This window comes from Scophthalmus maximus, chromosome 5 (assembly GCF_022379125.1).
Source record: "Scophthalmus maximus strain ysfricsl-2021 chromosome 5, ASM2237912v1, whole genome shotgun sequence".
In the NCBI taxonomy this organism is placed as follows: Eukaryota; Metazoa; Chordata; class Actinopteri; order Pleuronectiformes; family Scophthalmidae; genus Scophthalmus; species Scophthalmus maximus.
The window spans coordinates 18,177,423-18,205,031 of NC_061519.1; the positions used below are offsets into that span (position 1 = coordinate 18,177,423).

At 44.4% G+C, this 27,609-nt stretch overlaps 1 protein-coding gene across 1 annotated transcript in view; it reads right to left on the minus strand.

Moving 5' to 3' along the window:
• Window positions 1–25,843, minus strand: part of cdh2 (cadherin 2, type 1, N-cadherin (neuronal)) — a 58,237-nt gene extending 32,394 nt beyond the window's left edge. The window contains exons 1-2 of the mRNA XM_035634829.2: window positions 25,471–25,843; window positions 23,548–23,656 (exon numbers count right to left, since the gene is read on the minus strand). Of these exons, the coding sequence (XP_035490722.1) occupies window positions 23,548–23,656; window positions 25,471–25,539 (178 nt within the window). The 5' untranslated portion in view covers window positions 25,540–25,843. The remainder of the gene's footprint in view (window positions 1–23,547; window positions 23,657–25,470) is intronic.
• Window positions 25,844–27,609: the final 1,766 nt, after the last annotated feature.

The following is a 27,609-nucleotide window of genomic DNA, read 5'->3' on the forward strand; positions in this document are numbered from 1 at the left end:
TGCAGAAGTCTGGCCACGGGGAGAAACAAGGAGAAGGCATGTGAATCCTCTTTGGTTGCGGAACAAAGCGGCAGACAAAGGGAGACGAGGCTGACAGCGGGTGCTTCTGCATCTCTCTCGAAGTGAAGGAAAATGATTTACTGAGTCATTAAGACACGTACAAACAATATGCTGCATGTTCTGCCTTACTGCTTACACCGGCAGCTGTGAATTGTACATATCTAAATTCGTCTGTGGTGGTAATCAGTTAAAATAATCCCCAGAGGGATGGAATGAGATGTATATATATATATATTTTTAATATATATATATATATATATATATCACAAAGAGGAGGAGAAAAAAGGGGGCCAACAATCTAATGATGTAGAGGCTGTACAGACATTCCAATGCCTCTTTTTCATGCTTAAACAGCAAATGAGTCATCGTGGAGGGTACACCATTACAGTCACAGCTACCATCCATACTCTTCGTTTTACTCACTTGCCCTGTGCCACACATCGTGAGACACTCGGAATCCTCTCAGTAAAAAACCCCTTCGTGAGAACAAAACAAACCAACATACGGAAAAAAACCCAAGGCTGTGAAAGTCACTGGGTTTCGAAACCTGCCTCCTCTGTAAGGTTGAGGAGAGAAGGAAAATGTAAAAAAATAAATAAATAAATAACTTCATCCTCAAAACAATGACAGCGAGAAGAATAAAGCCTCTTCAAAGAGACGGATTAGGGCTGCTGCCAATGTACAGGGTGTGTGCATTTGCCATTGCACATTTGAATCAATACGTGTCAAACTCCACTTGAAACACAATTAGCTCCTGCTTGAGGAAAAAGACGAAAAATACACAGACAGAAGATTAAAGACAAGCCCAATGTTCCTCTGGAAAAGCTTTCATATCTAACACATACACAGCTCTACAGACACATGACAGCTTGTTATGTGCCGCTCCAGTCAAAGACAGCAAACAGAGAGGAAAGCATGCATTAGTATGAATTTACAAACGCTGTCTTAATGCGTCAACCGAGCTTATCCCTTTGTACCATGCCGGTACCTGGAGCTTTCATGGGACAGCGGCAGAAGTGACGGATGCATGTCGCTACTATCCTACTTTGACCTGCTTGACCCTCCCCCACACGTAGTTTGAGCTCGGAAAAGATGAAGTGTGAGGGATAGAAAAAGGGGGAGCAGGCAGGGTATTTCTATGGATGGATAGAAGCATAACATTCCACTGTGCAAAGCAATTAATTTCTGTATCTTGGCGCTGAATGACTCATATTTTCAAATTGATGGCACAAAGTTGTGTACCGCAGTGCACAAAGGGATTCGTTTAAAAGCATTTTTTCCGAATGCTGCCATTATGTAGACTTCAAGAACTTGCTGCTGTTTATCTGATTTGGATGGAGGGCTGACATGTTTTGTTATACAGGCATCTCGTTCACCGTGTACTGTTTTTTTTTTGGGGGGGGGGGGGGGGGGTTGACTTTAATGCAGAATTTCAGCCTCTGATGGTCAATGCGGCATCAATTTGCAAGAGAGACGCATCTTTCTATTAGGGCTGCTCACTTTCATATGCATGACTTCTTCTTTTTTCCCTTTTTTCTGAGCAGAAGCAATTTTGACACAATCCAACCTGACAAATTGACATACTGCATCGGATTGTCGCCGCCACATAATGCAGTCTGAGCAGCATTAAAACTACCAGCAACTACCACTAGAGTTGTCCACTCCAAAAACGCCCGTCAAGTGAGAAATGTGTGTGCACATCTGTAATCTGCCGAGCGGATTTTTACACTTTCATATAGACAGAGGACGCGTGATTTATTTCCCGTACATGAGCGAGATCTGTGTTACACATCGTCAAGAAGCAGAACTGGATGTCACGGTCCCTGCACTGCAGCAGTTATCCAGTGCAAATGCAACATCAGGTGGTAACCATTAGTCTTGGCATCAGTCCAGCACAAGGAAGTGTCTCCTCTCACATGCATTATGTGTGTTAAGGGAACGGAGCGTTGCCTTTTGGGTAGCGTGGTGTGTGTGTGTGTGTTTGTGTGTGTGTGTGTGTGTGTGTGACTGGACTCGGAGAGTAGAGCCCCTCTTACTCCCATGTAATCAGCTGAACTGAGTGGGTTCAGAGAAGGATCTGTGCAGCTGTGCTTTATTACAGACACAATGAGTCCCAGATTAGGGGAACTGGAGGGAGGGAGGGAGGGAATAGAGGATCATTGGGGGGGGGGGGGGGTTGAGTGAGAATGACTCCAAACACATCTGTCCTCAGTTTGTCTGCAGTATAACACCGAGCCACAAGCATGCCCGTGTACAAATCTTACTCCGCTTGGAAAGGCCACCTGCGGAAATGTTTCCAGGCCTTGGGTTTTTTAGCGCGAGGACTCGTGGGAATGTGCTGTCGCCTCGCAGTGATAGCAATGATCGTCAGGGTCACACCGACATCGACAGCGGCAGCACAAACAAGTAGGTGGCACAAACATGTGAATCACAGTGGACAGCGCCTGGTGCGGTTGTGTGGCGCGAGGCGTGTGCCTCGAGGAAACGGCCAGTGGCGTGTTTTTTTTTTATGGTGACCTTTAGTTCTACGGTTTGCCGTTTCCCTTGTTGATTTTTTTTTACAAAAAGCTGCCAGGTCTGTTTTAACACACGAGTAATTGTGGCCAAATTACACAATGCTCTCAGGGCCAGGCGCGACGGTGCACGGGGCACAGCGGTGAAGGGGGGCTTTTAAGCTTCAAAAATTCAAGAGATCAAAGTGCCTTCACCTGGGTCACCCTTACCAACCCAGAGACAGAGCGAGAGAAGAGAGGTGCTATGTTTGGTCTGTGCTGCCCCATCGTTCTGCCTCGCTGGAACCTCTCAGGCAAACAACAAAAATGCAGGTTCACAGTGTGTTATATGCCAACAGAGGCAAGATTCACCAGGAAGACATCCCATTGCCATTAAAGCTTACTGAAAAGTATTTTTATCCCCCCTTAGAACAGCTTACGCATAAGGAGTGATTAAACATCAAACCACACTGTTGCACCCTAATCCACCACCCAATTCCTGATGTGCCGCCCCGTTTGCCTTGCTTTCTTCCTTCACAGATACATAAGTAGAGACAAGTTGATTTCCGACCACCATTCAGAATTAATCCCACAATAAGATCATGTGTTTGACGAAGTGGCAGTAAGACTTTCTTACACGGCTGAGGAGACTTCCCTTTGTTACGGCTCAGCGTACATCCAAACAAGAGAAGGTACAACTAACTTCATGGCGAAAATACAATTTTGGTTTTGATGGACATTTATCTGCTTTTTCATTACTGGGGGAAAAGGGCAAAAGTTGGGTAAAATTGGCAACAACTGGCCAGCAGGCATGATACAGCACTGCTTCTTTGTTGGAAATAGTTAGAGGATTAAATTGTTCCTGGTGGGGTCCTATTTTCTTTAAACCTCCTCTGCTGGGCCTGCAGGTATACGAATAGCAATTCCCGAGACTGGAATTGATCCTATTTTTTAAAGCGCATGAACCGACCAACAGGACGGATGGAGGCTGCGGCGGCTGTGTCTGTGGCAGGTTTTATTACTTACACTGCTCCTCATCTAAGCCTGTTCCCTCCACTCATCCACACGCCTCTGATTCACTGGAGTGGGCACAGGAATTATGTTTTTCTTTTTACTGGCTTAATCCCATTACTTATATAGGCTGATAAAATTCTGTGCTAAAAGTAACCTTGATATTTATTGGGGTTTTTTTAACAAAGACTAACTGCACCAGGTGTGTGAGCATGTTCAGATTGTCCAGGGATAATAATAATACTAATAATAATCATATAAATATATTTGTTTTGTTCATATCTTCTGTGGTCAGGGTTCGGCACAGCTGCTTATTAACCAATATGATCTCCACTGCTCTATTTCCTCTAGGACCACACAGGACAGATGTGGCAATATACATGGACACAAGATGTACAGCCTAATAACTCACATTATATGAATTCAATAACACATGTGTATAGCCCTGCATGGTTGTCGATGGGAGCAGTAAAACAAAGTTTAATATCCCAGTGTGTTAGAAGTGTTAATGATCAGTGCTGAGGGCCGTCGGGCTGTAGCTCACTGTCCATGGCCACCACACGGCCAGTGGAGAATGTAATTCTCATGCTAACACTGTACGGGAGATGTCCCTCAAAACCAGGAAGTCACAGTATCCTTAATTACCATTCGGCTGACTTTTTTTCCTTTCTTTTACAGGCTTACCAGCTCTGTGACGTCAGCGTTGAACTTGTGGAGCCCTTCCACTTACCACAACATATAATTCACCGGCAGTCACTGTTTTCTCAGGAGAGCGTGACTCTGACCACTTTTCAAGGTTATTCATCAGCATCTGATCTGGCATCTGAGGGCAAATAATTAGTTTGCAGAGGTAAGGCCTTGGCCGGGTTTACGGCTGCAGCAGAAGAAAAAAAACGGCAAACACAGCATGCTATGAGATCACAGGCTGCTGGCCAGCTGCGTCTGCTGTTGATGCTGCTGATGTTTCAAGCCCCTCCAACATATGCTTCGAATCAAGTAGATCAGAGTCGTACTGAGTTTTAAAAAAAAAAACGACGACAACGAATGGTCCCATGCATTTGCAAACACTGGGTTAATTAAAAACACCCAAAAAATGAATCTTGACATGTCGAAATGCTGACACTGTACATATGTGACCACATTATTCAACAGCGGAAAAAGATAATATATTTCCAAGTGGCATACAGACTACAGACACCACATCAAAATGTTATTGTTGAGGAATTCTCAACAGTCCAAATGGTTGAATTTAACTACAGCTAGCACGTCTCATTCTAATCAGCACAGGAAACCAGTGTGTGTTTAAAACCTTACAGGAAGGTAAAACTTTACTTTGGAGGCCATCCTTATTTTAAAATGCAATAATCCATTCTGGAGTGCATCTCTGTACTGAGCAAAATAAAAAAAATGAAAAGACAAACCACAGTACTGAAAGCATTAAGTCCAGCTGTGCAACTTCCCTCACTATAGCATCGAAGAGGCTGCTGTTACACTCATTAACCCTGAACAGTGGAGGGCGCGGAAGGCGGTTTTTCGGTTTCTGGTTAAAGCAAACAAAGTAGAATGGTAAATAAATACCTAATGAGTCACTGATTGGAGAGCACACCGTCGCTGACCTCATTATGACGCAGATACTCATAAACATACAGTACCTTAAATGATGTCCTGTTATGCGCTGTACAACATCTCCACGTCAGTTACAATAGTCAAGGTTCATTTAGATGTATTTTCTCTTCTCGCTAACACAAATAGAGTTTCTCGCCACTATGGATGCATGATAATCAGTGTTCATCCGATTCATACCAAAGCAGGAGGAATCCAGAAGATATGGACGCGGTTCGGAAAACCCATGCTCAACTCATTCACGCGGAAAAAGAACCCGGCATTTTCCCACTTTATTTCATCGGTGTGAAATGTAACACTCGTACGAGCAGAAATGGTCAGTTGATACACCGAGATACAGTCTGGGAAAGGGCGTTGTCCATGAACCTCAGCGTGTTGCTCCATCTTGTGTTACACATCCCCCCACCCTTTGTGCACAGGGACAATAACGGCATTTGGGGGAGAGAGAGAGGGTGGGATCTGGTTACCTTCCCAACCACTGCCATAACAACACATGGAAGAAGCTAGGTTTAATGACAACAGGTCCATCTCCCTGTATTTCTCTCCATGCTGCCTCAGGAAACTAATTGTTTGGCAGTAAACACACATACACGGGAGAGAAAGAAGCGTCCGTTTTGTAAAAACAACAGACATTTTCCATGTTCCCTTTACAACTAAAGCGTGTGACACATTGACTTCAACCACTTTGTCCTGTGCAAACTGACAAAAATCAGTGTGTGTAGGAAAATAATTATATCATCCCTCTCTTTTGTACCCGCATTTACATAATGTGGGCGTAGAGGGGTCAAAGATCATCCCCATCACAAATCCCTTAGAGTGAGGACTCACAATGGTCGGGTGCTGAATGCTTTTAACCTAGCGGCAAATCGGAGAGAGTGGCTCCACCCTCGGTGCTGTGTTCCTCCATCCCGGTGCCCGCACCTCCACTAACATCCCGTTATTCACCAAGTTTCAAAAGTATCTCACTGCCCGCACTGTAACCTGAAGCGGTCTGTTGCATATCAGATTTCGACAGTTTTTTCGACTGTAAGGAGAGCTGTGGAAGAGAGGGAACACAATAAGGCAGGGAAAAAAACCACATTGTGAAACAAAGAAAGAAGGGAGGGGGTAAAAGCAGAGCTCTACTGGTAGCTGTTTTATTGTATCCAGGTCTATGGCGGAAACTGCGGGGCTTCTTCCAGCTGTCACATTAAAAGACCCATCCATCAGAAACAGAGCTCAGTGATGTCCCTGCAGACCGGCAAAGAGGGGACACTTTCCGCTGTGCTGGCCAACACTCCTAAACCCAGCTAGTGTAAATAAGATTTCCTCTGGCACTCATTATGACCAGCATACAAACAAGGCCATAACGTTTCATCAAAAAAAGGGGAAAACAATCAAATTCAAGAAACGGTGGGAGGGATGATAGTTGCACGCTAGCCAAGTGTAGCTAAGCATGAGAGTTTTACCTTGAACAACATTCAGAGTTTATACTAAATAAAGATGTATGGTTCCCCCACACAATGCATTCGGCACTGATTGGAGAACATGGCATTAGGAGGGCATTAAATTGGATTCCTTTCTTGAAAACTGCAGTTGTTGTTTTCCAGTTGGGACTTGAGCCTCTAAGAGGGCTTTTGTGCCGGGTGCCTAATGATTAAGTATGCAGGCTTCTGTCAAAATACAGGCAGATATCTTAAAGCGTCTGCGGCTGGGATGCTAGCAGATATTGTGTTGCATTCTGAGCTAGAAGGTCTGTGCAGGAAGGGGATAACATGACAGCTGTAGCGACCCAGGATACCAGGAGGACCTGGAAGTACAAACATTTGCCTTTCTGCCTCACTGGAATTCACATTAGGAGGTCATTGGCATTACAGAGCCGCCCCCCCCCCCCAGTCATGCCCCGGCGGCAGCTGTGCACGGGGGTTTACAGCCCAAACACAAACAAGAGATAGGGTGTTCAGAGAGGGATGGGTGCTGCCATGCATGTACAGTATGACACTGACACACCATCCCTGACATTGTGCCTGGAGAAAATTTAATTACCATTACATGACAACCGGTTTCATGAAACCAAATGACATATTTATGTATATTTACTGAGAGGGGGGGGGGGTAGCGATGAGAAATGAGGCGAGTGGTAACATGAGAAACCCACATTTGCATCATAAATCAATCAGGATAACATCACCGGGACCATATGATCTTACACCAAATACTGAAATGTTTGATGTCGTCCTTGCATATGTCCCACTCAATCAGGCTAAGGTCTACTGCTCACGTAGACCAGTGGGAGCCGGGCTTTTAAGATCAATGTAACATATGGAACACACCAAACTGAGAGGGAGTGGCGCCCAAGGGTTGGATTTAAACGCGGACAGACAGCTGGTGCCATGAGCTACGACGGCAGAGAATTCATATGGAATCCCATTCCCTGTTTTACAGCGGTGGGATTGTGGGCAAATTGTGGAGCTTCTCTGGTAAGAACATTAAAGGTTTTTTTTTTATGGGGTCTGTTAGTGGAGAGAAGGTCACTTTAATGAGGGGCAATGTCCAGCCCATGCTTCTCCTCACTTTAACTGCATGCTCGAAGCCGGCACCGGACCCTCGGCCACGTCAGGGACATCTGGCCCTTCCATCTAGAGGCATGGCCCTTAATGGACAATTACGAAGTCCTTGGGCCTGGGAATACACTTAGATTTGTAGTTCCAATGGATCCAAACCAAGAATCCTCTGTCTATCATGGCCACATTAGGTTATGTGAGACAGGAGGCCCATCAGACCTAATAAGCCTTATCCTTTCCAGAGGATGGCCATTACCCCCCCCCGCCAGACCGACCGTCAGTTCCCAGTCTAGTAAATTAAACAAATGAATGGCGTCCTCAGTATTACAATTAAAGCATAGAATAACATGAAACTATGAAGCTCATTAAAGCTCTACTCCATCTATGCTCTGAGCAGAGCCCAGGAAAACTCAATTATAAATAATTTATAGAGGCAGATGTCCAATGTGTGTATTTTGTTTCATCCTTCCAATGTCAGGCTCGTATTCAGTCCTACTATATGCCTGCTTCTGAGTTTCTTGCAGGGAGGGTAAAAGTAGGGGGCAGCTTACACAGAGCCATTTCAGTTGCCCATGACAACCCGTGGCTTTTGCCAAGTTGAGCCCTCTTCATTTATGTTCCCTTCTTCTTCATTCCACTCTTCCTCCCTCCTTTTTCAGTTGGGGGTCTCCTGCTTTTATTAGGTCCCCTCCCCCTTTCGTTACAAACACAACCACGTTATCCATGTCAAATCCATTGGAGCCAGCCTGAGGAAGTCAATGGAGCCAATAGATTCTCTGCTTTCACTGTGCAGCTCCCGAGGCAGGGACGGCAAACAGAGCTGAAAAGATCACGGACAATTCACAACATCCAGTTTCTTATTTTTCTTCCTTTTTTCCGGTAAAAAAAATTATTTTTAGAAAATTGGCAACCATTTCTCCACATATTGAGTAAAGATTTATTCAGGTGTGACAAAGATGTTCCAGTTAATTGTTTTTTTTTCCCCCTTGAGAAATGCGATTTTTTTTAAAGCTCCCATGTTGGACTTAAAAGCTGGACATGAGAGAGGAAAGAGCGCTGGTACACTCGGAACCGCCGAAACGCTGATTTTTGCACAAACTGCATGGTGAATCTGGATGGTTTGCTGAATGGCTCGAGCAAACAGAAAAATTCAAATGTGCACCAGACAAAGGAGAGAACATTTGGTTGTGAAATACATTATTCCTCTCATTTTGGAGCGGATGAATAAACATAAACTACAGTTCAGAAATAACGCTCTTGACAGTGTGAAGAAGAATCTGCCCGGGAGATAAAGACAAAGAAATCACAGATATACATACAACACCATGCCTTGTTTCTCTCGAGTCTTTTCTTTTTCGCAATTAACACCTGCCAACAGCCTTTCGCCCTCCTGTCCAGGGACGCAGGTGTGAGGAGGCCGACGTGTGACCTGATGAAAGACACACTGCCAGCGTAGTGCCTCGCAGTCATTTCCCCTCACTGATAGGCCATTCTTTATTTAGCGTGGCCTAAGGAGGTGTGCTTAGCCAACACGCAGACCAACACACACCGGCACCGACTCTAAAAATAAACCATCGCCACCGGCGCAGCCCCGCTAGTCACACATTAACCACAGCAAACTGACTGTTCCCCGCCCGATATGACTCGTTGGAATTATACACGGCAGACAGAGAGCAGGAGCGGGGAAAAAAACCGAACGCGGTAGCAAAGGTGAAATTCTGAGTCACCACCTGTATATCACCATTTCTCCCGCCCGGTCTTCCCCCTGCTCAAGCCAACGGCCGGATCTCTGGGAAGTGAAAGTGAATGCCAACAACGCAAGATAGTGTCTCCCGGCCGCCTGTACAGCAGGCATGACGTAGAATCGCAAGTGAGCGACTTTGACGGAAAACACGTAGTCTTCAAGAAGAAAAAAGGGGGTGAAGGATGAGCAGCAGAGGAGGCGATGAATTTAGAGGTTGGGGGATTTTCAATATGACAGGGGGTAGTTATTTGCTGGCAGCAGCAAGCTCTTTACCAACAAAGGGCCTTTCATATTTCCTGTGAACAGAGACAGAGACTCCCATTAATCCCGCAGGGAGGGCTCATCTCAGGCATCCTCCGCACATAAATTACTCTTCTTATGCCCATCCTCCCATTACTGCTCAGTGTTTACACCATAAAGCGTAAAAGAAAGAAAGTAGATGAGCCAGCCGCACCATCTTTAACGTGTTAGGCCACTCTTTAAAAGGGTTCTGTCGGCGCTAACTCACAACACATGCGCCAACATTTGATTCGCTCCAAGCCACAGTGAGGAAGCTGTGGCTACCCGCGACGTCCCTCCTCGCATTCTGTCTCTCCGCGTCTCATTTCTGTCCGTCTTTCTCATGTGGGAGGAGGGAAAAAAGCTCTGCCCAGCTGTCGCACTTTTGAGCAGATGAAAACTGCTCCGACAGGCAGAGAACATGCCAATCCCCACTTATCCCGCACGGAGTGGAGTCGAACGGTGGTGCACAGCTGCCCGCGTGCACGTGCTGAGACCCCTCGGTGGTCTGGTGGAAGGCACGATAAGCGGCTAAGGAAACATCGTCTCGCCTCTGTGGCATGCTGAGAATGGATTCGAAGTGGAGGGGGAGAGAACGAGAGGTAGGATTGGAAAGGGAGAGATAAAGAGTAGAGGAAGATAGTAAAGAAAGATGAAGAAAAAAAAGAGGAAGAAAGGAGAAAAAAATCCCACTTAAGCATGCGCCCAGGGTCTAGACCGCCCTATTTCAAATAGACACAAATCAATGGTGGCGCAATTGCATTTTCCAAGCGCGTTGAGGACGGACCAATAAATGAAGGCCTTGGATCAGATGATAGGCGGAGGAGAGGCGAGACATTTTACTCTCTGTGGCCAAGTTTTAAAGAATGCTGTTCCAGCTGTCAGCAGGATCCAACACGTACTGCTGCGCCGCACGCACGCACGCACGCACGCACGCACGCACACACACACACACACACACACACACACACACACACACACACACACACACACACACACACACACACCTTTTAATGCCTGCAACAGCCTCGCTCAGCATGAGGGGGCTTTAGTTGTTCGTTAGTCTGCCATTAAAAGCAACAACGGCCTCATTGTTTTCTGTGAGAATGTACTGATTATAGTTGTAAGTGGTGCAAAACTGCGGATGAATCATCGGCATAATGGAAGGATTTGTCAACCTCATCACTCAGGACGTACATTTACAGCTTCTGGAGTCCACACTGTGGAAAACTGGTAATATATTCTGATAATATCTTACTATAGATCTTTATCTAAATGAAAAAGTACATGAATCCACAAGACAAGAGTGTTTGACTATCTTGGCCGTCAAAGATGAATGAAATTAAAATACAGCGGTAAACTCTCTGAACCCCAAAACCTGCTTTTTTGTTAAAAAAGTAAGAACATTTATCATAGCCAAAATATCCACAAAGATATCCACGTCCTCTTTCCAACTTTCTGATGGTCCTTGAACAAATCATGTGTGACTTACTGCTCTGTCAGGAAAAACAACCAAATCTCAGTTTTAAATTGGGACATTTAATCCAAATCATTTTGAAATTTCATATAAACAAGAAAAAAAATTGTGCGCTGAAATGTAACAGAGGCCTTGACTGAGTCTGGTGACACATGCAAGGACGTGAGTATAATTCCTCATCATGTTGTGTTTCTAAAATATGTGGACATGGTTCAATGTGTATAGCCTGTGGAGCCATAGAGGTGAAGGACTTCATATTGGGGGTTGGGGGAATGAGTAAAAACGTGACACTGAGCAAAATAAAACACACCCGTAGACTCATGGGGGTTCAGAGGGTTGAAGCCCATGAATAATTATTCTCATGCAATCAACTCCCCAATATTTCATCATATTTGGAAGAACAATGTGTGCCAGTGTTCCCCTCTATAGGACACTACAACAACACTAGAACAAAGCCGTATTTGTGTCTTTTGAATCCAGTTCTCCTAGACAACACATTCTTGGTGGGACAGAGAGGAAACATTCAAACGGGTTCAGTTCAGTTGTTTTTCCCTGTTTATCCAATACGTTCACCTTTAAAAGACACATGGTGTGAGTGTGTGTGTGTGTGTGTGTGTGTGTGTGTGAGAGTGTGTGTGTGTGTGCGTGTGTGTGTTTGTGTAGTGGGGGTGGGGGAGCTGCTTTAAACAAACACTAGATACTGAAGTAATAACGGTGTGTCAGCCCGACGGTTAATGTTCTTGGAAAGCCACCCACAGCATATGTCGTTTAGAACTTCTTCTCAGCTGAAGAAGTTCTTTGACTATTCCTTATTAAATTAATCAGTGAGTTTATTTAACGGCAAAATCGATCAAAATGTTTCTCCAACATTATAATCCCTGAAATGTCCCAATGAAAGCTAACATCTCATTCTCCATTAAAACTGACTCCGTGTCTAAATATTTCTTTGTAATCTCAAACTCTAATGACTAATGGACCAAAGGGGGGCGGCCCCAGTCTTAATATTGACTGTTAAATGATTGACAGCTCTTTCAACCACTGACCGGGATTTTAAATTATAGACTAAATCAGTGCAGGGCATAATGAGTATAAGCACAAGTAACCACAGCAAGAGGGCCAGAAATAGTGTCTTTCTATCTTTTTTGCGCCCAGAGCACAGAATGGCCCCCGATGGGGAGCAACTCTAGTGGAGAGCCAGCGTCTGGGTTGAAAATGTGAGGATGTTACATATTTTCTCTCTATGAGTAACCGGCATCTTGCATGAACTGTGTGTGAACTTCAGATTTGGAGTGACGACCATATTTAGCTGCAGTGTGACCATGCCCCGAGTGCATGTCTCCTCCTTCAGCTGGCACCCACTTGTCCGCAGACCTCGCTCAAGGTATAAGCTTCTGCGATACGGAGCCATTCAGGTCCGAAATAGCTCTCTGACAAGAAACCCGCAGGCAAAGATGCATTTTATTTCCTCCCATTTTGTACATACTGTACATGTTGTTTAGCAGTACACCTGAGTGTGTAAATAAGTCCCCCCGCAACACAAAAGTATGCATTGCATTTACAAACATCACAGTCATGCATTAGTCTCCTTTTCTCTCCACCTCATCCTCTGGCTACGTTGTTGCGAATAAACAAACACTTGAAAAATTCAGCATTTCTCCTCCAAATTAATACTACAGAGAACGGCTGAAACAGCATCAGCGAGTCGCTCTCTGTTCTGGCTATGTAAACGGGGTCAAAGCTAAGCCCACGGAAAAGCTGAGGTAAATGTATCAAATGTACAGAATTTTAAAGATCCTTTAAGCTGGACCTCACCCTGGATGTCGCCTGTGAACAAGTTATCTGTTGTTGTTTCTTGTTTTGTTTTTTATCTATTGCTTATTTCCGCTGGGATGCGATTGTGGTCCTATGTCCAAACAATGCATCAGGCACAGATAAGCTCCTCCAGAGTCAATAAAAATGGCTTTAGTTGAACCCCACAAGGGAACGCGTATGATTATAAACACGAGTAGTGGTGCTGGAAAAATAACATCATAGCATGTTGATCCAATATAAATGCATGCCTCCCTCGCCTCCCACCAGGTTTTACAGACTGGGAGCTCCGAGGGAGGACGGGGCTGAAATAACATGTCCTCAATCTTCTGTATCCATGGCTCTGTTTCTCCGCAGTCCACACAACATTCTCTTCATGCTTCGTTTTATTCAAATGGTTTTCTGCCTGTCCGTCCTTCAAGTAAATCCCAGGCAAAGACGCCCAGAGACTAAAAGATTTGGTACAGAAGTAAAACTGCGACGTCTGTCTAGAAGTTCAAATTGCCTTTGCAAAAACAGAAAAAAACTTTCATTAAGTCATTCTGAATCTACAAAAGTCCTTCATCTGATAATGATGACCTCAGTTCAAGATGTGCTGCTGTAAAGCGATTTGTGCTCCAAGGTGTTAATCCTTCGAGCAGTTCACACATTGCACCCTGATTTTTTTCCAGCGGCAGCGTTATGACTCAGAGTATCTCCTGCTGTATGTGCTCTCAGCTTCTACTTCAGCAGAAGACAATTGGTCAAACCGTAGAAAAAAGAAGATCTTGTGATTTAAATGAAAGAAAACTGGAGAATGAAGTTGCCTCCTAGGTTTGACTCGAAGCCCAGAACCTTAATAAGCCCAATTCATTTTCCTCCTGGGTCTGGCTCGCTCTATCACCAGTGACAGGCATGAAAGGTCAATAACCTTGGCTCATAGCCCTCATATGGTTAGCAACGCTGTAAATTAATGGTTGAGGCCGTTATTCCAAACTCTTTAAGTCAGCCGATGGAAGCTTATCTTCTACAAAGGTCACGCTGCTTGGAACACTTAGTGTGAGAGTGAAGGGCTGATGCGGCCCCTTATAAGATAGAGTGTATATTGCACTCCGTTGGAATCAGATGAAAGGTAGGTGGGACGCCGCAATTGGAAAAAACCTGCTTTACGGTTGTTGAGCATACGATGCGCATAGCGTTATGAGAGAGAACAGGAAGATCAATAGACAGGGCTTTGGCATTTCTTTCAGTTCACAGAATGAAATGTATTCCATTTATTAAAGACTATTTTCTTTCCCCCAGAAAAGCATTTTTCTTATTTTGCTGTATTTATTTAGATTAAAACAGCAACACCTAAATAGTGTAATTCAATGTATCAGTCCTGACCACTTTTTCTTTTTTAACTCGCAGGCGGCAGGGATTTTCTGGTTATTCTCATGGCCTTGGTCGCTAAAATCATTTTGAATAAATTTGTGCCGTTACCTTCCATCACTGCGGCTGTGATTTGCTTGCCACAAGCTTTTGGTTGTCATCACCAACTTAATTTTTTATGTAAAATAAAGTGAGCCTTACCTGAGGATAAGCATGTTTGTGTCAGAGCTAGCTTGGATGAATTTATTTCCTCAACATCCCCAACAGGGTTTCCTTTCTTTCCTGACTCATGTTAAAGGCAATTTTCAATTTATGTGCATTTGGCTTAATGCCAGTGATCTCCAGCTAATACAGAACTAGCAAATCTGTGTCCTATACGAATGAGCTTTCAGAGTTATAAATGTAAATATTGATTTTAATAAAATTAATCGTGCAGCTCTAATGGACACCTGCTCGCAGCCTCACAGCATCGCACGAGCTGATTTTTCAAATGGCGGAGGGATGAAGAAAAAGCGCTCAACATCCGAGCTGGGTAAAAAAGACCAGATGTTTTATTCAAGACTTGGAAACTTGACATTTAAAAAAAAAAAAATAGAGAATAAGTAACTCACATTTGACAGGTGGCAAAAGCCTGTTGGGATGCTTCTCCATCTTTTGCTTGATTAATAAAAAATGTTTGCTCACTATAAATGTGAAGTTTGTGATGGGAGTCTTGCAGGCACGTAGCATTCAGACATTCTCTGGTTTCAGCCACTTCTAGCAACAGATAATAAAACCTTTGGATTATCGCCACAATCGGGTTCATTGTGCTCAAGACTTGAGGCAGAAAGAAATTAAGAAAGAAACAAAAAGACAAGAGAAATTTGAAAAACAAACTCATTCAAACTGTTCTGCCATATGTCATAATTTACATAAACTGTTACACCATATGTCTTTGCCTAAGCTACCTCGCAGGTGCACATTTGACTAACACATAAGGTTATCTCAAACACATTGTATTCAACAAGCTTGGAGAAATTGGCAAACCTTCATTTTGCTGCAGCAGTTCTACCCTTCAGGAGGAATCTACCTCCCTCCAGCCCCAGTCCTGCTGAGCCGGCAGTGCAACAGGAAATAAAGTGGCACCATGCTGCACACTCTTTAATGCCTCAGTAAATATCGACAGAGGAAGAGATAAAATAAAATCAGACAACACAGGCTGCAGAGCGATATGTTGCTTACTGCCATAGTGTGCGCTCAAATGGAGACTAGTAATTGCTGCAGGTCAATCATAATATCCATGAGGTGATTGCAGACACTGGTGTCAGCAAGGCCTGGTAACAGTAGATCACTTGAGACAAGTAATACTGGGGGCCACATGGTTCTCTGATGAGCCAACACTTTGGAACAGGGTGGGGGTAATATTACCAATCACCAATCTTCGCTATAAATAAAAGTAATGATCTTCGATATTTTGTAAGACACGCAAAAAATAAAAACAACCCTTACACCAGAGGTTCCTGGAATTATATCATCAATCAACTGTGAATGGGAATGCTTTATTCATATCCCGTCTCGACGGGTGCAGACACGCAGAACACAAAGTTAGTGGGGGGAAAAAAACATGTCACAAGGAAGTATCAAAAAAAAACAAACACATGCTTCACAAGTCCTCAGACAGCCATCTATCAAAAATATTGCTAACAGCACAGAAATTGCACGTCACACTGAAACCATGGATCAGGATCACGGCAAGAAACAAACTCCGTTGTAGAATAAAGGACTAAATGCTCCAGTTCTGCCCTTGCTTTACTCAATTAAGGCACATCAATCATACTGTAGAGCAAACGGCAGCTCCTCCATCTTGAAGCTACATGCGGCGGCGGGGGGGAAGGGACGTCAGGGACGCAGAGCGGTGGAGGCGATAGAGGGGCTGGGTAAGAGGAGGATGCATGGAGAGTGTCACGAGATACGAGCGGGCGACTCATCAGAGGCTAGTGGCCAGAGAAGAGCTGGTGCGTTGAAATTGAAGCTGCTGTCGAACACAATAGCCCGGCGTGGCCCGCAGCAGGTAGATGTCTCTTCCCGGGCAGGATATTGGCCTTTGTGAACATGGTTACGGTATCTGGGTCAATTAACGTGTCCCTTCTTCACATTTCTCTTTTGTTGTCAGAGGGAATAATAGTGGGCCAAATCATGTGGCCCCCCGAACACAGCGTGAGGTTTGGAAAATGTGAGCTGTGTGTGTCACTTCGCATGCAGGTAGAGGCCGAACACGGGGCTTGTTCTGTTTCTGTTTTCTACATTTGCTCAAACTCTCATTAATATATTCATCTGAGTATCAGCCTCCCTCTTCGACCCCTGCACACAAAGACACCGTGTCTGCCTGCTGTCTGTCGTCCACGGCTACGCGAGACAGGTAAAGTCGATAACTGAATTTACATCTGGGCAGCCGGTGAATGCCCTCTTGTCTAAAGGCAACAAAGCTGAAGCTGAATGTATTGCCTTACGAACAAAAGCTTTGAGAAAGTAGTGGGGAACAGGAGTGGCATACCTGTCGAGGGGAAAAGGTAGGGACAAGGCTTTCAATACTCTCATCTTGCTTAACAAAATGAAAAGAAGAAAAAAAAAACAGGTATGGAAAAAAGAGTCAAACTGAATGGGCAAAATCCAATGACTATATTGCACAATAAACAGCTGGGGCAAGACTGCAAACAGTGCTTTCTTTGTAGAGACAGGATCTGTGGAAGAGATATAGGGCTGTTTGCTCTACCAACCAAAAGAGGCCGCCCCGCTGGAGAAAAATGGCACTAAAATCCACAAATCAGTCCCTAGAAAAAAGTAAACAATTCACTCCACACTGCTGATGTATTGTCTTTGAGTTGCAAGCTGGCATTTTCCTTTCCACACTGGTTCTTGCGTTTCACTTGTGAAAAGCAACACTAGCCCAGTTATACGGAGGCATGTATGCAGAAAAGTCAGGTCAATACGGCTATTTATACACGGCCTCATTATATAGCGGGGTCATCTTGTTCACTTTCCGGGTGTTCGTCACATTAAACAAAGGCACGTCAGAACCAGTGTGCCGTGCAAGCCACGACACAGTCGCTAGGAAGGATTCCGAGCTCCCGTCCAATGTCGCGACCAAACGGGCAATGATTGTTTAAAAAGGACAAATAAATCTTTTCTCTTTTGACAGCGTTTCAGGTGGAAGCACACAGCAATTTAAAAACCTTAGTAATATGTCGTTGTGAATGGAGGGGGGCCCAGGTGTGAGTCTGGACCCGAATAACCTATAAAACCCTCCTAACCTTCACATGACTCTAGGCAGGAGCAATACAGTGAAAGGTCTTGATATTCAAAATATGTATCCAGTCACTATGGATAATAATAGACAATGGCATTTTGATTGGGCACAAACACAGATACATGCAACCATTTGAGAGACCAACAATAGTTTTTGTACAAAATAAAGGATCTCTGTCCAGATGAGTGTTTTAGCTCCGTGTCAGTAATGAAAACCGGTCAATACTAACGCCCTGAAAACACGTGGTCATTCATTCACACTGAGCACGTGCGTACGAGTGTAAACAGGAAGGAGATTGTCTACTCTGCACTTGGTTACTTAGCCATAAAAAAAAAAAAACTACGTACGAGAAGCAACAATGGTGAAAAGTAAGAGCTGAGATTTCTCCTCTTGGAGTGACGACGAGGTGGAACTAGTGCTTTAAGTATTTACAACACTTTGCATTCAACGCTAGTAGTCGAGTCGTGACTGAAAAGAACAAATTCCGGAAGCAAATATGCATGAATGCGTCATTGTTTTCCAAATTTAAATTTTTGCCGGTCCATACTACAACGCAGACCGGGGGTTTCCGATGTAAAATGGGGTGAGCAGCATTTTTCAAACGTAAACGTAGCATCAGTGATGCGTTTTTAAAAATGAAAACATAGTAATGTGGATGTAGATAAGAAGGTGTTTAATAGAGGCTAAACATGTCAAGTCTCATCTGGATAAAGACGCCTCTGTACAGGAGCTGTCTGTACATTTGTCCACCACCACTAAGAGCTATCTGGGTACAACAACCTTATTATATACCAAGGGCAAACACACACACACACACACACACACACCAGAGAGGAACACCTTAACTTCTGCCCAATGTCAGAGGCACACGGTTAAGTGCCAATAGCAGAGGGCAGGGCCTGTGGCTGATAAGAGCGATATGAACAGAGGTGATGAGAAGCCACCAGGGCAATATCAGCTCTCTGCAAAACACTTCATCTACATTTAGGCCGTGTACAAGTACCTCACTGCCTCCTTTGGCTTGGTTAAGAACTTAGAGCCTAAAAAAGGTCAGACATGAATAAAAGATGGCCCATCCCATCATGCCACCCAGCAGGCTCAGAGAGCACACCCACAAATTAGCCACACATGGGTGCACTTGGTCTAATATGCTTACATTATTATTATTTCCTTTTTTTTTATGATATAGCCTCAGGACAACAATGGAGCTGTGATCTGCTAAAATAAATGGCTCGACTAACTCTGCTTCCTCGTTATATTGTAGACAAACTGCATCAAAAGTTACTTTCGGAAACCACATACTGCCAAGATTCAATCTGTTGTCACAATATGGGGTGGTTATCTAGGCCATGGCGCTCTCAGGGAAAAAATAAATAAATACACAGTGACGGGAAAGGAAAATGAATTCATGCAGGCTGATAACAATAAAGAATAAAACAAATTCAAGCCCAACCCGCCAGTGATGCTTTAGCTGGGAATTGGAGCGCAGCCTTCATTACAACATATTGATCACTGCAAACAAAGACCCTGGATTCATTGATCCAGTTCAGGGAAAAACAGGGGAAAAAGGAATGAGGGGGGATGGGGGCAATAGACTGCCACTTATGAACAAACTTACAATGGAACTGCTGCCTTGGCATGAAAAAAAATGAAGGAGGACTGCAGTTTGAACCCCAGCAAAAGGAGAAGGGTGGTCATGGGGTTGCTCTTGATGTCCCACAATGACAAAGAGAATATGTAAAATGTGCAAGTCCCTATACTATTAAAAGGGAAGACTTTCACAGTGTGTCACATTGCTCTTCATTCTTCTCATCTTCTGCATGATGGCCCCTTTGTGCTTATGGATCTCATCCTGAGCAGGGATTTGAATATTAAGAAAGTCATGTTTGACTTACTGAATTATTCAGCATTGGCACAGACATCAATGCAGACCTCATATACCTCAAACACAAAGATCGCTACAGCAGACTCCCTTTCTGACAATGTGGGCTTCGGGAAAGAAATTCTCTCATACAAGCCATTTCCCCAAAGTTACCACCGATTATTTCAATAAAAAACAGAGCGATATAAAACTGAGATTCTGTCCCTAATCCCTTAAAAGTCCAGACCACAAAGACCATAATGGTTATTTACTGACAATTATGCTGTCAGCACAGTATCTGAAAAAACCTGGGTTTGAGAAATTTGGTTTTCTCTGCTTCTCCATGTGATGAATGATCGACTCCGTAGGTCAGAACAACATGAGGTGCGGGTGCCATGCATTTGTGGCCTCCCTGGTGATGGGTCAGGACCTCTTTGGCTGGTGTTCCATTCATCTCTACCTCACCAGGAAACCCCCACCAGTCTCACTCCCAACCTGAGAGCAGGAAAAGGGGTTGAGTATGCTCCTGGGCACTTGGCCCAGTTTACAGGAGAGGGTCGAGCAGGGTCATGTCTCACCAAACATTGGGGCCCCTTAAACACATATGAGTATCCCCAGCTGTACCCAGGGCCATCAGAATCTTAATAGAGCACAGAGAACCAGAGCAACATAAAGTGGGTTTCAGGCCGTGCAAAGTTTTGGATTTCAAGAATATGTTTTTCTTGTCAGAGGTGGTTGTTTGGTCTGTTTGAAATGTTTGCCTTAAGCACAAACGGAGCAAAGAGAAGTAATTATACCTAATGAAAGATTAACAGAAAAGTCTAAGATTTAGCCTAAGTGAGCTCTGGAGCTCCTGTTCAATCACATTATTAATCTGGTCAACTGTAAATCCCTCCCCCCAACGCATCTCTAAAGCCCGCCCACTGGGCCCTCCTGACACGCACACATTCAAAGCACTTGAACCAAGGCTGACGCAGACTATAAACATGCATCTCTTTCATCGCCAGAGCTCTCATAATTGTCAGGAAAGGACGTAAAACACAGAGCTGAGGGGAGGAAGACAGAGAAGAAAAAAAGAAAGAAAGCAGAATAGATGGTTAGGAGGAGGGATGGAAGAACAGCGGCATAAGAGGGTGTATTAAGCCCAATTAGGCTTTTGGGCTTTTCATTAACCCAGTTTTTAGGGAGGGAAACCTCTGCTGAATAATGCTCCGGCTGACTCACTCACGCAACCCTGCTTTGCGGGCCTCATCTGGAGAAAAGAAAAACCTGCACAATGTGTGTCAGCTCTCCAAAGCCACCAGAATTCCATTAGACACCCAGGGGCAAACCACCCGCAGATGCAGCCTACCTGAAATTAAACGCAATTAAGTAAAACAAGGGACTTTATCAAGCAACCAAACAAGATAAGCGGAGACACAGCACAAATGTTTAAAGGCGGCTTTCATCCGTGCAACGGTCTGATAATAAATAACAATGTGTGGTCGTTTCTCTTCACTCAGTATCAGGCCAGAACAAATATTCAACCCTTAAAAGCAAGGTCATGTGGACCCCAGAAGGCAGACAGTGTGAAGCCCCCTTTGCCTGGTGTGGTTTAGCATCTGCAAACAATGAGTGATAACCTCGCTTTAATAGATAATTGGAGAGGAGTTCTCGTGCAGCAGTATTTGTCCTTCCTCGCTTCTTTTCTGAGCTGCTCTGCCATGCAACTTTGAGGAACTGCATGTGTACGAATCTGCAGGGAAGCAATGGAACATCAATTGGCCTGCCAAGAGTTAAAAGTCCACCTTACGCCCACCAGGTTAGTGATGAAATCTCAAAATCAAAGAGCTATGTTAACTGTTAACTGGCCACAATTGGCGTCCTCTAATCTGCAGGATGTCTTTAAATTAGCGCATACAATGGCCGCTGTTTACGCCAAAACATCACCATTTCCAGGTTTTACAAGCCTCGGGATGTGTATTCTCGCAATCAATACCGAGGAAGAGGCTGCAATTAGATGGGACAAAGACACGGAACAGCTCACCCCCCCTACCGCTCGTGCACATCAGGGGTCAAAAGCAATACAATATGGGGATAAGTATTCATGTTACACACACCTTACACCATCTACTGGTATCATTACATTGATAATCAGACAGATTTTGTTTCAGATAAACTAAAAAAGTTATTAGAGAATTAGCAACATGGTTATTTATAAATGGTAAAAGCCAAGTATTCTGTTCTAACGGGCTTTCAGGTTTTTTAAAAAACAATGCCAGCAAGATCCACCCAATGTCTTTTCATTCACAAGTTAAAGGAAACAATTGACCAGGTTAATGGAAATAGCAGGGACCAAACACATTAGCCTGCTACATGCGGCTTCATAGAAGCATCCCAGTCAAAAACAATGTTCTTGACTGGCGTGGTGAAGCAACGTTGAAAAACTTTGGCCACTCTCTGCACAATGTGGGGGCTTTGTCTTTCAAAACATGCCACAGGAGCTTTTCATTAGAGAATGCAGTTTCATTAACATCAGCCCACACTGCTGAGCCGCGCTGCATTACAATGACACAGGAGTGCCCCTCTCTGTCAAGGAAATCTCTACAGAGCAACAGCTCACTGGGGGAGGGGAAGGCAGAGAAAAAGAAGAGAGGGGGTAGTGCAGAGGAAAGGGGGGGGGGCAAACAAAAGGGAACCTGATTACCCCCGGTCACGGCTCATCCACGAGCCAACAGAGGGACATCCATCACCTGCAGGATCAAACAGAAACTTGTGCACAAGGTAAAGCCCAGTGAAAGCTGTACCCACCCATCTAAGCACTCTCTTCCCTCTCGCCTTTTCCTCTCTCGTCACTGCTACCTGCCACCTCCCCCCTCCCCCTTCCACTTCTCTGACTCACACCAACAGCAGTGTGCAAGTTTTAGGCACACACTGTGAAATCCAACACAAGTGAGAATGTTTTCTGGTCCAAATGACCCAAAGGCTCTAACCTCTCTAATGGCACAGCGGTGATATATTGCAGTTTTTATTGCCGTCTGTAGGCCTGCATACCGTTCCAAGGTACCTGCATCCTGATTTTGCCAACATTCAACTCCAGAGAGACAGCGTTGGTTATGACAGCTGCAATGTCAAGGACTTGCGCAAAAGAACATTATTTTTCACTTTCTTGTTTGCACCAGGTTATACAGTATTTTTTCTGAAAGAGAGAAAAAATCTACTGCAGTAAGGTTTCTGACAGAAGGGCTAATGCTATACCAAACCTTTGAAAGAGACTTAAATTCCTGTTATCGCTGCCATTGCCCAGGCCTAGCAGTGTCACACTGAGCAAAATACCATATGATTTGCGCAGAAACATTTCGGCATAAGAGTGTTACAAGTAATGGATATATTTTCAATCTCTACGTAATGTTATATTGAGACAAGACAAGATTATGGTAAATGATGCTGGAATTGATCCAATGCACCAGCACCAGGGTATGTTTAATACATAGTTTATTTGCTCAATTTAAGTATTCAAATCTGGCTGTAATTGATTTTTTTCTTTTTATTCATTGCAACAAGAAGTGTCCCCACAGCAATCAACAAAGTTTTCTACTTGTACTGACAAAACCGGCAGTAAACGTTCCTATCAACAAAATGCTTATTGAAAAAAAAATAAAACTTTAACAGTTTTGCCAAAAACGAAGATGGAGCATATTTTACTAACAATCTGCTTGTGTTCGTGTCTGCTTTGAAAGAAAGAAGGGGAAAAAAACAGCATGTAAGCAGAATGGGCAGCAGCTACATAAATGTGAACCACATTTGAGCTGGTTTACAAGGCAAACTACATGACTTGCAATGCCACACAACTACACCGAAGCTAATTGTTTAAATATGTCAGGCTTGTTCTGTTCCTCCCTCCAGTGTAACACATGGACGCAAGCGCACGCACAACTGATGCACATGCCGACACATAAACACAGTCGATCAAACACAGACGAAACAAGAATCCACCACCGAGCAGCAATGGGAAAAAAATGTCTCCACTCACCGTTGAAAAGGGGCTGTCCTTTCTCTGTGATATCTGGCACCACAACCTTGTATACATCTTCAGAGAAGCCTGGCCTGCATGGTGCGGTGCCCCTGTCCTCTGCTGCAATCTGTGATGATGAGGGGAGAGAGACAGAGAAGGGGGGGGGGGGGTTGCAAAAATTAGTCATAAATCAACCTTCAAAAATGCACTCCGTTGCCTCCAAAACCTCTTGGTCACGTTCTTAAGTCCCCGCCGTTGCACAAAAGCATCTGTTGTTTTCATAGCAGGGACTGCAATTAGGATAATGAGGCCAAAAGGGTTAAGCATTAGCCAAAAAGCATGGCTAGGCAAGAACAAGCCCCATTTGTCCCCCGGTAGGGGCCCAGGCACAGGGTAGGGGTTATAACCAACGATCTCTGCCGGCCCCCTCTGATCAACACACTCCTCTGGACAAACACTCCACTTTGAAGTGCAGGAACAAGGGAATAAAAAAGTAAATGCTAACGATCCACTGTTGTGGGAATAGACGCCTATGTGTGAATGTCTGAAAAAACTACCGAAGCCGAAGGAAACTCTTGAGGCCATGTCTGTGATCAATACAGTGCTTTTTTTGGGGGGGGGGGTGGGCGTCCTTCTAAAAGGAAAACTCATATTGTGCTTTCTGGTGTCAACACAAAAGATTTATGGAGTAAAGGGGACGTGACAAAGAATATATATATATATATATATATATCTGTAAATGACTGGGGCTGCTAGAAGAAGAAAAAAAAAACCCCATCACTGCGAGAAAAATCAAAGACGGAGCATAACTGAAACATAACTCCACGAAACATCCAAATGTACTCCATCACACAGCCCCGGCATCGATTCGGCTGCGAGGAACAGACGGCCGGCCCCATTTCTTTTACATGCACTCTCAGAAGAATGTTACAGGAGAGGCGTCCTGCTGCTGCGAAAGAAAAGGGGAGCATTGTGGGTAGCCTGCCACTTGCCAATTCTTAATCGTGGAAATTTAAATGGAGAAAATGCTGTAAGAGGAAGAGGAGGTGGGAGGGAGGGTAGGGAGGCAGAGCTGCAATTCTAGCACATTACAAACAATGGCATGGGGATGGACAGTACAATATTCGGTTTAGTGTATTAAAACAAAAGCCAATCCTGTTTCATCACAACATAGCAGCTGCCAAAAAAAATAAAACAAACAACCCAGCAGTGGTTATTCGTGGGGGCTGCTGCTGCTGCTCTCCGTGGCTCAGGTTGACTCCGATTCTTTTCTTTTTTTTTTATGGAAACTGTAGTCAGGACATGCACATTGTTCACATCCTCTCATCCCGGAGAGTTGAGCACGACGACCCCTTCTCCCCGCGGGCGCTGCACTGCACGGTCGTGTGGCACTGGTCCACTGGCGCTGCTTCTCACTGAGGCTGGTTCTGAAATATCATGATCTCTTTTAACCACAGAGGTAATTCACTGACCGGGGGGAGAGAGAGGGGGGGGGGGGGGGGGGGCACGCTGCAGCAGTCTACATACATATTAAAACATAAACTAAATCTAACCGCTTCCCCTTGAAATTCTCTCATTTGAATGTGCGCAGTTGTTGGTTTTTTGGGGGTTTTGGTTTTTTTGGAACGGCACAGCATCTCGTCTCGGGGGCGCTCGATTTCAACCACCGACGGACCGTTAGCTGGTGACGGGCAGCCCGTGCTGGACCTAGTTTCTCGGGGATTTTTTTGTTATCACAAAGCGGGGGTTGGAAGGCGGGGGGGGGGGGGTTACACGCACACACACTGCTCGCCGCTCAATGTGTCTCGTACGAGGCTACAGCAGCTCGACACCCGGGGGCTCGTGACTAAAAGGGGGGGAGAATAATAAGGGTTGAAATGGAGCAGCTAAGCTGACCGGCGTTAACCCCGCTCGAGGGCGCTCGCTCGGTGGGCACATTACCTGCAGCACTGCCATGACGGCCAGCAGCGGCAGCAGCAGCAGCCCGCTGCCCTCGTGTCGTCGGTACATCGGTGCGGACGACGACTGCTATTCCCCCCACTTCGAAATCCGTGTAGGTTGAGGAAAAAAAGAAGGGGTCAAAAAGAAGACGAAGAAGGAGAAGAAGAAGAAGAAGAAGAAGAATATCCTCGTGGCTCGGGAGAAAGCGTCCCTCTACGACAAAGGCAGCTAGGAGCGGTGGCGGCGGCAGCGTACAGCCTCCTCCTCTCTCTGTCTATCCACTTCCAGTCAGTGCTGAGGGAGAGCGGTGCCTGGTACTGAGGCTGCTGCTCCCTCCCATCCGGCGCTGCACGAAAACAACGAGAGCCCCGGCCACTAGTCTGCAAAGCGCCACCTCACTGCCTCTCCCTACCGGTCACGCCGACAACTTCACCCCGCCGCGGCCGGCGGCAGGAGCGGAGTCACGCTCGGTCGCTAATGGCAACCATCATCCCAAATGACAAGAGTATTATAATATTCACACGCCATAGCTATATGTTCATCCACGGTGCGGGGGGTAGGGGGTAGTGTGTGTGTGTGTGTGTGTGTGTGTGTGTGTCTGATTTAAACTATATATAATGATATACTTATAAATACAATCATAAAATATCCACATAATATGAAAAATATTTTTCATACAATACTATATATATATGGTATTATAAAGTTGTATTCAGTAGTTATATGCGTTAGGGGTTGACCCTAACACATGAATAACTACTGAATACAACTTTATAATACCCATACAATCCAATTGCTATATTTCCAGTCAAAAAGTAATGTATACCTATACCATACCACCAATTCATACCTTACATTGCCATACCATACCATACATTATGATTTATTTTCAAGTCATTTTAAAAAAAAAAAGGCATACTAATTCAAAACTCCTGGTTAAACCTATGCATAATACCCATGCAATTCAGTCATGATATGACTCCCATGTAAACTGAATGAATGCTGTATTTCCAGTCAAACTGAAAAGACGCCGCTGTTACTTACTTACTCTGAAGGAAATCGCGTCTTATCAGCTCCGGTTACAACAATGCCCTACAGTAGTTTTCAACATTCTAAGGTCAGTTCGTTTGAGGTCACCGTTTATTTGCTCATCGTCTGGTTTCACTTACTCATGCACATTATATTTAAATGAGACTTACAGCGATACAAAGAAAGACACAAGATCAAAACTGATATTCCTGTAGGTCATGTGGTTATCTTACAAATAAAAAATGTTGCCATAACGTACAATGTAGTTTATTTACAACTGCTGGAGAATGTTAATCTTTTAGTTTAATAATTTGAAGATAAGTTTGAAGTGGTAGTGTGGTATCATACTACACTGGGTTCCATGTACATCTAAAGCCTCTTTTCTTTTTTTAATTTAAATTCTATGATCGAAAAATGCTTTTTCGATTGTCATGAGCATCAAGTGATTCTGGATTCAGTCAGTTGTCTCAGCTTGCGTGAAGAGCTCAGACTCTATTGATCATTAGGTGGGAGATTTTTGATCACTGCGCCCTTAGATAATTGTTGTTTACTTCCATTTTGATCTTAAGGATTATTGAATGTCAATGCTTTGGTGCTAAATCTGTATGTGTGCGTGTTTCCCTCACAGTCCCCCTCATCACGGCCCAATAAGCTCACTGTTTTTTGTATTCCACTCATTCATCTTCACTTAAGCCTAGAGTTTGTAAGTAAAGCTTTTTTTTCATGTTCCATTAAAATATGCAATGAATAATTCCCTTACATTATCTTCTCATGTGATACACCCTGATGAAGGTTAAATTACCTCGGTTGTGCTGCTGACACCTAATTAACTATCAGGAGATGGCTCTATGGAATAGATTGTAACTGTGATACAGTGATATTTCAGTGTGGCAGAAGAAAAGAAATACTGAGTTCATCTCCAAATAATAAACAAGGGCTGACTTTTGGTTCACCTCCTCCTGGGCAATCTGTTGTTTTTCAAGTTATTGGCGTTTTGAGGTGCAGGCAAGTATGTGATGGGAGCGATGCTGCTCCCCTCCTACTACAAATCAAACCATCCGCCCCTGAGAGTGTGTTGTAATCCTAAACAAACAGAAAGCACGATCACAT